Source organism: Notothenia coriiceps, unplaced genomic scaffold, assembly GCF_000735185.1.
Source record: "Notothenia coriiceps isolate Sejong01 unplaced genomic scaffold, NC01 NC01_scaffold00002914, whole genome shotgun sequence".
Taxonomy (NCBI): domain Eukaryota; kingdom Metazoa; phylum Chordata; class Actinopteri; order Perciformes; family Nototheniidae; genus Notothenia; species Notothenia coriiceps.
The window spans coordinates 4328-18760 of NW_011335615.1; the positions used below are offsets into that span (position 1 = coordinate 4328).

At 40.8% G+C, this 14433-nt stretch overlaps 2 protein-coding genes across 2 annotated transcripts; one reads left to right on the plus strand and one right to left on the minus strand.

The window, feature by feature from the left end:
• The first annotated feature begins 734 nt into the window (after window positions 1-734).
• Window positions 735-7887, plus strand: LOC104941003 (splicing factor 3A subunit 3-like). The gene is made up of 6 exons (XM_010766034.1): window positions 735-778; window positions 4620-4824; window positions 5904-6014; window positions 6099-6189; window positions 6274-6329; window positions 7636-7887. Exons 1-6 carry the CDS (start codon window positions 735-737, stop codon window positions 7711-7713), a joined length of 585 nt encoding a protein of 194 aa, XP_010764336.1. The 3' UTR covers window positions 7714-7887.
• Window positions 7888-8920: 1033 nt separating this feature from the next.
• Window positions 8921-13830, minus strand: LOC104941000 (splicing factor 3A subunit 3). The gene is made up of 8 exons (XM_010766032.1): window positions 13722-13830; window positions 12403-12494; window positions 12228-12310; window positions 10448-10586; window positions 9727-9795; window positions 9432-9499; window positions 9141-9248; window positions 8921-9044 (listed from the first exon to the last, which is right to left on the minus strand). The coding sequence occupies exons 1-8, from the start codon at window positions 13780-13782 to the stop codon at window positions 8936-8938; spliced, it is 729 nt and encodes a 242-aa protein (XP_010764334.1). The 5' UTR covers window positions 13783-13830; the 3' UTR covers window positions 8921-8935.
• Window positions 13831-14433: the final 603 nt, after the last annotated feature.

Below are 14433 nucleotides of genomic sequence, written 5' to 3' on the forward strand. Positions count from 1 at the left end.
CGGAAACCAGGGGACACTAAAAGGTTTCGCACACAGCTGGGACCGGAGCGCTCGGTGACGTTCAGGATTATAAAGATGGACATCTGTCTCTGTTGAAACTGCAGTGCGGTTATCCTTATGGAGATGTTTTGGCCATTGTAATGCGTTTGCACCTTTCACCCACCGCTGGTTCCAGCTGTTGATTCCAATTATGTTCCCAATCATGCAATAGCCTAAATGGAAAGAGTGGCTTGTAGCCTACAGAATTCATGTTTATTTGTTTCATTCAAAGCTTCTATTGAGGCTATTTGAATGTTTTTCATTACATTTCATGACTTAATCACCCTAAAGAGTATGGGGTTCAAGTACATTTTTGTTGGTTTTATAAATTGTATTTATGCTTTTGATGGATTGCTCTTATTGCGCGCGTTTGTGTGCAGAGCGCAAACTAACTAGCAAAAGTAATTTGACCGCAGTAAAAGTTGTTATTTTGTGAAATGCTATGAATGCTGCTGCAAACTATGCGGTACAGCAATAAAAAAGGACTAAGTTCTATATTGTATGGAAAAGTAATTAAATGAACCTAACGAAAACAGAAGGAAAGGTTCAAAAGTGTAAACCCCCGGAATGCGCTCGATGGTACATCCCGCTGACATTTAGTCATTTAGAGCACTCCTAGTCAGACTATATCTCATTATATTCCCAAGCCTCTGCAGCAGCTCTCAGTGGGCAGACCTGACTTTAGGTGTACGACAATGGTTGTTGGCGTGCTGCTGTTTGATTCAGCAGTGGAGCCTGAGTAAGTGGAGCACATCGTGTGAAAGAGGAGTCAGTGGAGCAGCTGATCCCTCAGGACTCTCTGGTGCCACGCTGTAATGCTCCTGTTGGCATAGAGCCCACAAAGTGACATGTCAGAACCAGGCTGCTGTCAGCGCAGCCACTAACTGAGTGGCTTTTTGCTTTCCCACTGTTGCTCACAAAGGGAGGCGTGCACCTGTGTTAGTGAGGCATAATAACAGCAACCGAAAAGGACAACACATGGCCTTTATACAACCAACAAAACCTGTATTTTTTCCAAAATCTTTGTCAAGAAATATGAGGTATAAGTAAGTATAATTTTAGGAGCTAAGTCTTCATTAGAAAATCGAAAAAAGGAGCTTTGAATGTAAAAAAACGAAAGAAAATAAAATAGAAATGAAAGCCTTAGAGCAGCTAATCGATGCTAATATGCAATGTGGAATTTTAAAACTGTTTAGAACTCTCATTTCTCGCATTTTTTTTTTACACATTTAAGATGTTATGTAGGTGCAAATTAAGAGACATCTTCACCAACTTGAAAACACATAGAGTTTACATGCTTACACAATTACAAACATTACAATTCAGGAATATATATTTTTAAATCACAATATCATGTTTTTCATAAATCAGACGTGTTTTATGATTCTTGATGTAACATCTTAGGGAGGATAAGTTATTTTAATACTGTCAAAATACAAATTAGAAAGTTTAAATCAAATATAAAAGCTGATATGTTTGTGTGTTGACCGAATGATCAGTCTCTAAGATTTCCACCACGACATCAAGGTAAAGCAGCACCCTCTGCAGGCTGTCACATAAACTGAAGACTGCTTTTATATTTTAATAATGATATTTAAAATGTTGAAAATATGCTAACAGTGACTAAAGGAGGGCGAAGAGAACAGCCTTTAAGGTTCTTGGACAAAAAAGACTCACTTACTTTTATTGGATTTTGTTCTTTTACTATTTTGTACGAATACACAGGAAAGCTAGTAAGAAAAAACGTAAACTTAAAGGTCACCTATCATGCTATTTTTAGGCAAAAGCATAGGTCTCAGACATATAAAGATTAAGGCGGTCAAACGATTAAACATTTTAATCAGATTAATCACAGTTTAAAAATTAATTAATCATGATTAATCACCATTCGAACTATGTCCAAAATATGCCATTTCTTTATGTGTATTGTAGGGCTGTCAAACGATTAACATTTTTAATCAGATTAATCACCATTCGAACTATGTCCAAAATATGCCATTTATTTATGTATATTGTTGTGGGAATAGAAAGATAAATGAAAGAAGGCGGATATATCCATTTAACATACAGTATGTATGTATGTTTATTATAACATTGTTCTGTGTGTCAAAATGAAAGACAGCCCACACACCTATCAATCAACGAACCGGGGGGTCTTGTTGATTTCTATCAACACGGGGGGGGCGTTGTGATCAGCTGTTTTAGCAAAGTTCTCCAGTGAAGGGGCCGGGAGGGAGTCTCCCTCCGCAGCCGGTTGGCGTAGTTTTGGCACAATTCCGTTGTACAGACCGACGTTAACAGCAGCCCTGTCTGTGCACACGGAGACCGACTCTGTCGTCCGGTGATCTAACCGCCTTCTGGAAAAGCTTCACAAGTACCATGGGTACGCAAATGCGCTTTGTGACACAAGTGACGGTACGCATTTCAGATTACGCACATAACCTGCGTACCAGTTATGTGCACCCCTGTACTACAGCAAAAGTATTCTCCGTCGGGACTTCTGCAACAACACCACGCCGTTATCTTGATTCTGATTGGCCAGAAGACATTATCAAAGATGTTCTATTGAGAAGACGATCACTACGTGACAAAAGTTTTCAAAACAGTTTCTTGTCTCCGGTATTTCGAAGTGGCTACTGAAATCAATCTTACTAACTGCTGTCTGTGCAATTCTCGGCGCGAGTTGGCGGACTTAATTTAGCTTACTTTAACATCATTTTTCATGGTCGGGCTAAGCCATTTATTGGTATGGGTGTGCAGCCTACCCCAGCCATACCATGGCGCTGCCACTGGTGGGATGTATGGGGCGGGCCATTCTGCACATGCGTTAAATGCGTTAAATATTGTAACGCAATTAATTAAAAAAATTAATTACCGCCGTTAACGCGATAATTTTGACAGCATTAATAAAAATATACAAAAAAACATGTCTATGAAGTGTTTTGCTCAAAATACCAAACAGATCACCCATTTTAGCCATGCCTCATATCCCTCTATTTCACTTCCTGTTTCAAAAGTGCTGATTTTGGGTATAGAGCTACTAAAAAAAAAAAAAATTGATAACAATTTAAAAAGTAGGGTATGAGCTCATGTGGGACCCGGCAGCTACTGTCTAAACTAAATACTGCGGTGATGAAACTCCATATCATGGATTATCAAGGATTATTTCTGAAACAGTATGGAGCTCAAAGGCTTTCTCTCTTGCCGGTTATACCACAAGTTGAGTTCCTTTTTATTTCCTGCTTCTTCACACACATGCTCTCCAGCACAGGTTAGCTCTGAGTGTTAGTGATGCTAATGTAAACATGCACCGACCATATTACGTCCAAAAGAGTCGGGCATTGTTTCTGATAGCAACGTTTCTGATAGGGCCGTGGGTGTAAAGCCAGACTACATTTCCGATATTACGTCATATCGGACGCAAATCTGTATCAGCTCCGTTGTACCCCCGTTTTTAGAGATTTGGGTACGGGGGAAAAGAGAGAGGGTTTTATTTTCTGACGCTAAGTGAGTTCCCCGACACACCGGGGACACATATTTATGTATAAAAGACATCAAAAAGTGCATTCTGCATGATAGGTCCCCTTTAAATTATCTTACTAATTTTGGTAAAGTCAATTAATGATAAATCGGTAATCAAAAAGCTGTACTTGCTAGTATTGTGTTACTAAAACTAGCAAGTTAACGCGTATGACAAACTGATCCCTGACTCATGAGCCATGATGAAGAATGGGAGATAAACCCGTTCAAAATTGCAAAGATTAAAACATAAGCCACCTAAAACAAAAAAGAAATAAGGTCCAACGAGAAAAGAGAGCTGGAGAGAGGGTCCCCTTCTGCTCAGGGGCCGTATTCACAAAGCATTTTATCTTACCGCTAGGAGTGCTCCTAACTCGCGCTAAAACATTTTAAGTAGGTTTCGGTGATTTAGTGGGCTCGTTTGTGGGATGTTGCGGATGAGTTTCACCGAGACCGCCTGCTCTGAACAACCAATCACCGTACTGACCGCTTCTAAACTCAAGCACGAGAATCGACGTAATCCATAGTAACGGCGCGTCACTCTTAGTTCACTCTTAGTGATTTATCCTTAGTATGAGTAGGTCTCAGCGGCTTTGTGAATAACTTTTAAGAAAAAACTCCTACTTAAAATGTTTTAGCGCGAGTTAGGAGCACTCCTAGCGGTAAGATAAAATGCTTTGTGAATACGGCCCCTGAGCAGAAGGGGACCCTCTCTCCAGNAAGTGGTGCAACTGATGCGGTATTGCGCTAAGGATTATTTTGACCGGAGAGATTTAGATTTGCCGGTCTTCAGCATGCTTTACCGGTCATAGTCCGGTAATTTACGGCTAACGGGAACTCTGATGTAGTGTCTCTACTGGGACATGTCTCCATGCTTTAATGTTCAAAAACCTCTTTATTTTTCTCATACTGCCTGTGCTGCAGCCCCTCTTTTCACCCTCTGTCTAAAAACCAGAGCCCAGGCTGCTCTGATTGGTTAATGTGGATTAAAGGGTTAATACAGCTGAATAAAGGGGCCAGATCCAACATTTCATCAGAGGTGTCTTGTGTGTTTCTTCTAGAATAAACCCTGACCGTTTGTATGATTGTTTCCGGTCACAGGAGCAGAGGCAGCTGACTCACGAGAACGTCCAGAGGAAGCAGGCTCGCACCGGAGAGGAGCGCGAGGAGGAAGAGGAGGAGCAGCTCAGCGACAGCGAGAGCGAGGACGAAGACAACGAGATCATCTACAACCCCAAGAACCTGCCGCTGGGCTGGGACGGCAAGGTGAGGGCACACACACACACACACACACACACACACACACATACACACATACACACACACATACACATACACACACACACACACACACACACACACACACACACACACACACACACACCACACACACACACACACAAAACACACACACACACACACACACACACACACACACAACAACACACACACACACACACACACACCTAATACACACACACACATAATACACACACACACACACACACACACCTAATACACACACACACCTAATACACACACACACACACACACACCTAATACACACACACCTAATACACACACACACACACACAAAAACCTAATACACACACACACACACCTAATACAGACACCTAATACACACACCTAATACACACACACACACACACACACCTAATACACACACACACACACCTAATACACACACACACATCTAATACACACACCTAATACACACACACACACACCTAATACACACACACACACCTAATACACACACCTAATACACACACACACACCTAATACACACACCTAATACACACGCACACACACCTAATACACACACCTAATACACACACACACACACACACACACACACACACCTGCACCTAATACACACGCACACACACCATGCAACAACGACTAATCGTCTCGTCCTAATCAATGTTTATTTAGTTTTTCACAATTCCCGGTGGTGGTTGACTATAATAAAGATGAAAGGAAAGACGGCATGTTATTGGGTGAAGATTAACTTCATAAGACCAGAAGCAAGATGGTTGTCAATAAAATGCATAGAAAATACTGAATTGTTACTCAATCGGGCACATTGCAAATAAGCTGCAATGTCTTCCAATAGAGATACCTGAGGAAAACCCATTTAATAAAAAAAAATTGGTTTGAAAAAGTGCTTCACTAAATACTCAACGTTGCATTTTAACAATAAATACATTTCATACAAACATTGCACATGAAAACACAAGATGCCATTTGTGTATTTGAAATGCTCTACTTCGACGTGCTGCTTGTTTCTTTAACTTGTGTCTCATGCGTCTTTCTCCATGCAGCCGATCCCGTACTGGCTGTATAAACTCCACGGTCTGAACATCAACTACAACTGTGAGATCTGCGGGAACTACACCTACAGAGGGCCCAAAGCCTTCCAGAGGCACTTTGCTGTACGTGGATTTTACAGAGAGCATGAAAATCTACACTGTCATTGTTAGAAAAAGTCAAATAACTAAATACTTTTTGTTTTGTAGGAATGGAGGCATGCTCACGGGATGCGCTGCCTGGGGATCCCCAATACGGCTCACTTCGCCAACGTCACACAGATCGAGGACGCCGTGTCCCGTAAGAGATTTAGTCCCGTTAGTTAGTTGGATTTTTTTTAAAGGATTTGAAAAGTAATTTTTTGATGAATTGTTTGTTTCTCAGTGTGGGCAAAGCTGAAGTCCCAGAAGGCGTTGGAGAGGTGGCAGCCGGACACAGAGGTGAGGAAAATGATCGGCAAATATTCTGGTTACTTATTTAGCACTTGGAAATAAATCAATATTACATCTGTATCGTAATAAGAGAGTAGAGATCTTCTGTTGTTGTTCCTGGTTTTAAAGGCAGCGTTACAGTAAAGAACCAGACATTACTGAGGATTATTAACCTGATAGTGTGAAAGCATCAGTGGTCAATCTCACAATATCCTCACAATAGTTATAATGGTGTTTTCAAAACATTTTTTATGTATCGTCAACATTTGAGAAAATGCTGTCTTTAGCTTCCTTAATATGGATATTTCCTGCTTTGTTTCTTAGTTTTACGTCCTTTTAACCCTTATGTTGTGTTCGGGTCTCCCGTGACCCGTTTCAAGTTAAAATTATATAATAACTACGCTCTAGTTTTTTTAAATCGGAATAAGGCTTCATGATATCCTCCACAACAGATATGTAAACACTACAAAACAGATTTTGACCATTTTAGCCAAGTCTGAAGGTCTCTAAAAAAAAAAGTGTATAATTTGGTGTTCGGGTCTGGGAGGACCCAACAGCATAGAGGCGAAGTCCCGCCCATCTACTTCCGCCCCATGGGACCTTATTTCGGAAAAATTATGTATTGAAGTCAATGGAGAGAGAAAGAATATCTTTCGATCCCGTTTGAATTGTGCCAGGAATTACACATAAATAATTTCCATGTCAAAAAAGTCAGTTTGTCATAAAACTGTTGAAATATAAGACTATGAAAAATATGCAACTACAAAGACTACAAATCTCAGTATCCCGGTCCCGCATGCTGGCTCTTACAGAACCGACTAACTCCCCTTGTGTGTATGTACAGCTCTCAACACGCCCAGACTTGTAGTGATTTTCACGTCTTTAAATACTTTTCGCCTCATTCTGAAAGAAAGAAGTGAAATGTGCCAACGTGACGGCCGTCTTGGTGTGTGGTGCGAGACGGAAGATGTAGTTCATTGAGCGGTTTCACACAAAAAAAACTGTTCCTTCACAGTTTTATTTTTTTGACTTGCAAAATTATCTTTTAAATTGACAAACAGCATATGTATAATTCGTGGCACAAATCAAACGGGATCGCCAGATGTAGCTCTTAGCTCATTTCCACACTAAGTAACACATTCATCTACCAGACACAACCATATATTCTCTATCACATACAAAAATAAATGTAGATATCAAAGTAAGGATCGACTTATAAATACCAGCACATTTATAGAAAAATAAGATCCAGATTGTATCGTTAATTGAAGCCCTAGTTGTATTTGTAACCCTGGCGTCCCTGCCTGTGTTTCAGGAGGAGTACGAGGACTCCAGCGGTAACGTGGTGAACAAGAAGACGTACGAGGATCTGAAGAGGCAGGGTTTGCTGTAGACGCACAATAAAGAAAAAAACATCCAACGATCGTCCTAAGATTTGCTATATTTTTTATCAGCCATGTTTCTTTTTATTTGTAAGTAGAAATGTTGTTTTACAGTCTCCGCCCCCTTTGACAACTTTCTAATGTGGGGACCATCGATCACTATAATAAACTTTTGTCACAGTGAGCTTTGTCTTCATCTCTGTTTGTTAATGTTCCTCTGAGCCGGCCAGCTAACCAATCAGAGCAGACTGGGCTCTGGTTTCAGACAGAGGGTGAAAAGAGGTGCTGCAGCACAGGCAGTATGATACAAATAAAGAGCTTTTTGAACATTAAAGCATGGAGACATGAAGTAGAGACATTACATACTGATATACAGCTGAACATCAGCAGGAGAGGACTCTTTTTAAAGGAGAGACACTACATACTGATATACACCTGGGGCCGTATTCACAAAGGATTTTAGGGCTAAAAGTAGCTCCTACTGGCGAATTTAGGAGAAACTCCTAAACATAATGGGCGTGTCAGTCTTACATTTAGGACTCCTAATTGTATTCACTAAGAGCAATTCACAAAGTATTTTAGGACCTAAAGTAGCACCTAAGTTAGGAGAGACTTAAAGTCCTGAGAGGACTCCTAACTCAGTAAGACCTATTCACAAAGAATCTGAAAATGGCTGCGAGACTAAATGTTTTGGAGACAATGGAAGACTTTGAATTGATCAAGAGATATAGGCTAAATCGTGAGGCTAATCAAACTATGTTGTTGGAATTAGNTGGACATAAACGCGAGTGAAGTCTAATCTGACGGGAGAGAGAGATCAGCTGCTGCTGACGAGTCGACACGCAGCTCTGCATGATCACATGCAGCGGTGAGTGGAACAAAACACACTTCAGGTTAGAATATCACACGTAGCCATTTTAATTACCTCTCAAACTACCGTAACTAGTTATAGATATGTTTAGTTTTACTGTCGGGTCACTCATTACTGATCCGCGAGCTGCATGATACTGACGGGCTGTCAGGAGAGGGAGAGAGCGCTCCGTTTATTATAAGTTACTGTACACTTTTGAAAAATGTAGTTAATCTGCTATAATTAGTTTGTTTAATATCGAATCATATCAATTTGTTTTACAGCTCAATAAATAACAAAGAAGACCTTTGACCGGCACTTCTCATTTTGTCCGGAAGATTGAAACTTTAACGGACATTTTGACGGGAACTCTGCACTACATACTAATAACTTAAATAAATACAAATGTATATTTTACTCACCCCGAGGATCTCGATGTAATCATAGACCTGAGCCTCCAGGAAGCCGATCTCTTTGTTCCTCTCTGTGTCTCTGCAGGAGTGGAGGATGGAAATGATCATTAATGATATAATAAACAGTATGATAGGAAACTGTCTGTATGAGATGTATAGCTTTACACCAACTTACTTCTTAGGGCCTTTAGCTTTGGGGTTTTTGGCGAACAGTGACGGGTCCAGTGATTCCAGAGATTTACCTTTGGTGCTGAACAGCCTCTGAGCTCGCTCCTCCAGAGTCCTAACACACACACACACACACACACACACACACACACACACACACACACACACACACACACACACACACACACCAGTTTGTATAGAAAACCAATTTGCAGTTTGTTTTCCAGGTGTACCACAGCCAGAAGAGCTAGATAAGTTAAACGTAATTTTTTTTTCAGCATGCAAATGTCTTTCTCACCCTCCACACTTCAGCCCCAACGCCATGAGCGCAGACTTCAATCTGTCCAGACCCAAAGAGGCCAACTCCTGTGGAAGAAAACAACCAGAAAAAGCACATCAGTGGAAGCTAGGGTTGTATGTCAAATACAAATTGACTGTTATCATACTGTGTAAACAAGAGTGTTTAACATACTATGCACATATGTACATTCACTGTAATAGTGTATGAGAATTCACCATGAACATCATATACATAAATAAGCTAGCCTCTGTAAACAGTAACTCTTTAAAATATGAGTGTTTTATATTTTTACCTCCCAGGAAGAAAAGGCAGAGAGGTCCAGATGAGCTCCGGAGTGAGTCAGAGCACTACTTGTCTCTTTCTGGAAATAAAAACAGACAAACAGGTCAGATTAGATGAGTCACCATATCTCATAGCAGAACAATCGTTATTTATTTATATTGTACTTTCATTTGCTATTATGGTCCAATGAGGCAAGAAACACACTTCACAGATTTTCAATTTAGATCATCCTCCTGGGTCAAATGTTCTCATATGAAGGCCTGTACTCAACCCTTAATCTTTAAAACAGGACATGTACACCGTGGTTTCTTAAAAACGGCTTCATAAATGTTAGGGATGCTCCGATCGTTCGGTGAAGCAGAAATCCTGCGGCTCCACCCGCTGTGACGGACCGGTGAGCGGAGCAAACACACGTAGCTATTTTATCTACCTCTGGAACAAGATGAACTAGTTATACATATATTTATTCTTCACTGTCGGGTCACTCATTACTGGATCAGTGAGCTGCATGAGATACTTACAGGCTGTCGAGAGAGAGAGAGAGAGAGAGAGAGAGAGAGAGAGAGTTTATCCCTAATAAATGTATTATATTGGAAGTTTTTACAGGAGCATGTGTGTATCAGTTGGGGAATATGTTCTGCGGCTGATTTGTGAGTACTTCATTTGGCATCGACTCAAGAGGTCACTCTAAATATCTTCAGGTATCTCTCTGTAATGAAATGAGAACTCACGGGCCAGCCTGGAAACGTCCCGTTCTCCCACTTCTTCTCGAACTCCCCCAGCACCTTCCCGTAGAGCTCGTTCTGATCCAGCAGAGGTTTGACCCGTTCTGTGTAATCCTGCAGATACTCCAGCAGCATCTCCAGGTACCTGCAAATGATTCATAGAAGGAAAGAAGTTCAGTATGAGTTCCTTGTATGGCATATTTATCAGCTTTACAGTCTCATTCATCCATTTAAATGTATTTTTATATAATAAATATACAGAATGAGCTTTTGATTTTCGCATTTTTAACAGCATATAGAATAAAGGTAACGGGCTGAACGGGCGGTGCTCTTGAGACTGAATCAACATAACTTCTTTAGCCACATATTTTTAATTGGGAGACTTTATTCTTAGGGAAATGATCAGAAGTGGGAAAGATTCTCTGAATTAGGGATGCTCCGATCGCCAATTTTGGGGCCGATCGCCGGAATCAGTATCGGCCGATACCGATCCGATCGAGTGGGCGGGGCCTATGGGGATCTTCCATTTAAAGTGATGTTTAAAACTCAGTTAATGGGCTCATTCACTGGGGCTTCCACAGACAACAACCAACATAATTATTACATTCAAATGAAGTACATTATTCAAGTTTACATTAACTTTGGAGAATAACACGGGAGAAATGAGCGGAAGCGCTTTCTTTCCCTCTCTCCTGACAGCCTGTCCGTATCCGTCTCAGTGAAGAATAAATATATGTATAACTAGTTTAGCTTGTTCCAGAGGATCGAATTCAAGGTCTCCGTCCTCACCCACCAGTGTATCCATGGAACTGCCCCTCCCTACCTCAAGGAACTCCCCCATACCTCCTTGCGGACCACCCGCTTCAGCAACTCCAACCTCCTCAAACCCCCCAGGGCCAAGCTCCGTACTATGGGAGACCGGGCCTTCTGCTCGGCTGCCCCCAGTCTGTGGAACGCTCTCCCCGACAACATGAGAGCAACACAGACCGTGGAGGCCTTTAAAAAAGGCCTCAAAACCCATCTGTTCAATAGAGCCTTTCCCTAGACCTCTTATTTATTTATTACCCCCCTTTTATTTTATTTGTATTATTTGTTTTTTATCGCTTTTTATTAATTTTATCGTGTAATGTTTTTATACTGTTCATGCTCACTGCTTGTAGCACTTCGGGATTTGAAGTCAAATATGAAGTGCTTTATAAATGAAACCCATTATCATTATTATTATTATTATTATAAAATAGCTAAGTGTGTTAGGTCTAACTCTTAGTGTGTGTTCTGCTCCGCTCACCGGTCCGTCACAGCGGGCGGAGCTGCAGGATTTCTGCTTCACACGTTGCATACCGTTATTTTATTGTCTTTATCGGACACCATAAAATCCTGCCAGACTGGTGAAGCCATTTTGGCGAGCTTGTTTTGCCGCACACAGAGAAAAGGGTCATGTATTTTACGTCATCATTTTACGTCATGTGATCGGCATTTTTAGAGAGCACCGATCGATTGGCCGATATCGATCTGAGCATCCCTGCTCTGAATGATGGGTTTTTATTAACTTATCCTCTGGACGATGTCTACATGTCATCCCGTCTTTCTCCCCCTAACAACTCTGTACATTTATCTACAATTAAAACGGCATAAATTGCCCAAAAAATACCATAAAAGCTGTAAATTGCTCTGAGTGTTGAAATCTGTCAAATGATGGACGGCCTTAACTTTGGGGAAATAAATGGCGGTACTTGCTCAGTTAGTGCAACCCGAGTTCTGATGGTAATAAATCAGGTGGACCTACTTTTTGTACTCTGCATTCTTCCTGTCTTTGGGGATGTCAAACAGCTGGTCGAATGAAGACAGGAAGGAGATGTACTCCAGTTTCTGTGGAGGAAGAGTAAAGGTTGTGGTTAAAAATAAATGTGACTTATGTTTGGAGTAAGTCTGAGTAATATGGACGTTAAGAAGATCCTCACCTCGGCTCCCTTTAGGTTGATGAACTTCAGGTAGCAGTCGTGGAGGTCCAGGTAACGGCCGTATCCTTCCTCATCAGAGAACTCCACCAGGTCTGAGGAAGGTGAATACAATCGGAACCGAGTGTTACAGAAAACGGTGCTCTATTTAATACCCGTTTAATTCTCTTGGAGCAGGTTTTTATTCATATTATTTTGGATCTTTAACGACTGTTTCCTTTAATGAAATGCCATTCTATAATGTGTTTCTACTGCAGCTATGACAAGCTTTGGATTTCAAGTCCATCCCAATTTGACATGTACCGTTTTAGTTGTGCAAAAGATAGCCTTGATTAAATCCTGTTGTGAGGTGGAGCCTAAAATAAAAATGCAGAAAAATATTAGATCTGGATTGAGACTAGGGCTGCAAAGTTCATTCATTCATTTCGGATTTTTCAGTCTTCAAAATGCAAGGTGTGTGTGTGCGTACGTGCGTGTGTGATATAGGCTAGGCCTAATCAGAATGATTTCAAGTCCAGATTCAATGTTGCTTGCATAAGTAGGCTATATCTTTATTTCTGTTTATTTAATAAGTTGATTTCAGGACAGCTTTGGGAATTTAGTTTGTTTGTTATGAGTTTTAAATAGATTTTGAAAGTGGAGATAGAGAGAAGCAGCGCTGTCTGATTGGTTGCAATACTGTAGCTTATGCAATTTAGGCCTATACATTGTTTATGTAAGTTGTGTGTCCATGGTTTTGAGTCTGTGTGTGTGTTGAGCGCAGCGCCGTCTGCTTTTTGCAGTACAGTAACTAAAGTAGGACTAAGCATACCGGTAGTTTCTGTGGACCTGTCTGCCCGTTTTGTGAGTGCACTGCGTGCGTGCGCACTTGTGTGGCATTGTTTGGGATGACCTAATTAAAATAGCTTCCCCCCCCAGTAAAAAAATCCCCACTACACCACTGCTGCTTGCTACAAAAGAAAAAACTTGCGCGGCTCTTATGTCAGGGGTACTTGAGTGAGTGACAGCAAACCACCAATCAAAATCAAATCTCCAAAGCAACCGGACCCGGTGATTAAAGGTAAAAACACTGAATAAAGTAGTTTCATGTGTTTCTCTAGGCCAGTTCGGCGCTGCTCACCGAGCTAGCTCAGCTTGTTGCTCTGATAACTTAATATCCAGACGTCCGTGACTAAAATCCTTCAGCCGGTTAAATATAGTTGGAAAATACCAATTATATAGCATTAAAGTTCAAGAAAGGATGGTTTTTTTTTCATATCGCAGGGGGAAGAAATCGCAATGTCAGATTTTTCAAATATCGTGCAGCCCTAATTGAGACTTACTTTGCTCCTCCTCGGTGGGATTATCTCTGGCCTTCATCAGCTCATCAAACTCTGCCGACATGGGGATGGAAATCTATGGAAACACATGAAAACAGTATTGTTAATATCTAGGGATGTAACGATATATCGAATATCGCGGTAAATAAATGTCTCAATACCATCGTGAGACTGACAAAATCTACCGCGATTTTTTTTTAATAATGTTTTTTTTTAGATATATTTTTTTTTAAAGTGTTATTTAACCAGATGTTCCCATTGAGATCATAAATCTCTTTTTCAAGGGAGACATGTCCAACATTACAACATGAACATAAAACAACAGATAACACAAAAGGACATCATATTTACAGGGCTACATGTACATACCTAGAGACATTGACAAGTACCAACAGTATATTTATATCTCGCCTTGTCAATTAGCCTCACCTTCTTGGCAAAAACTGTATTGTTTTTGAAGTGGTGGAGGGACAATACACAGTTTGACCCACTGCTGTCACCCATGGCCAAAGCATATCTCTCTGTCCCAGCAACATCAGTACCAAGCAAGAGAGTTTTTTCCACAGCAGGGGATATTGTAAACGCCCAAACATCCCAGCTTCTACCTGGAAATGTGGACATGCTCATATTCCTAAAAGATAACCTTGATGATGCTGAGTGAGTGAGTGAGTTAGAGTTGAGTTACTTGAAAAACTAAAGTGAAACTTGATTTATT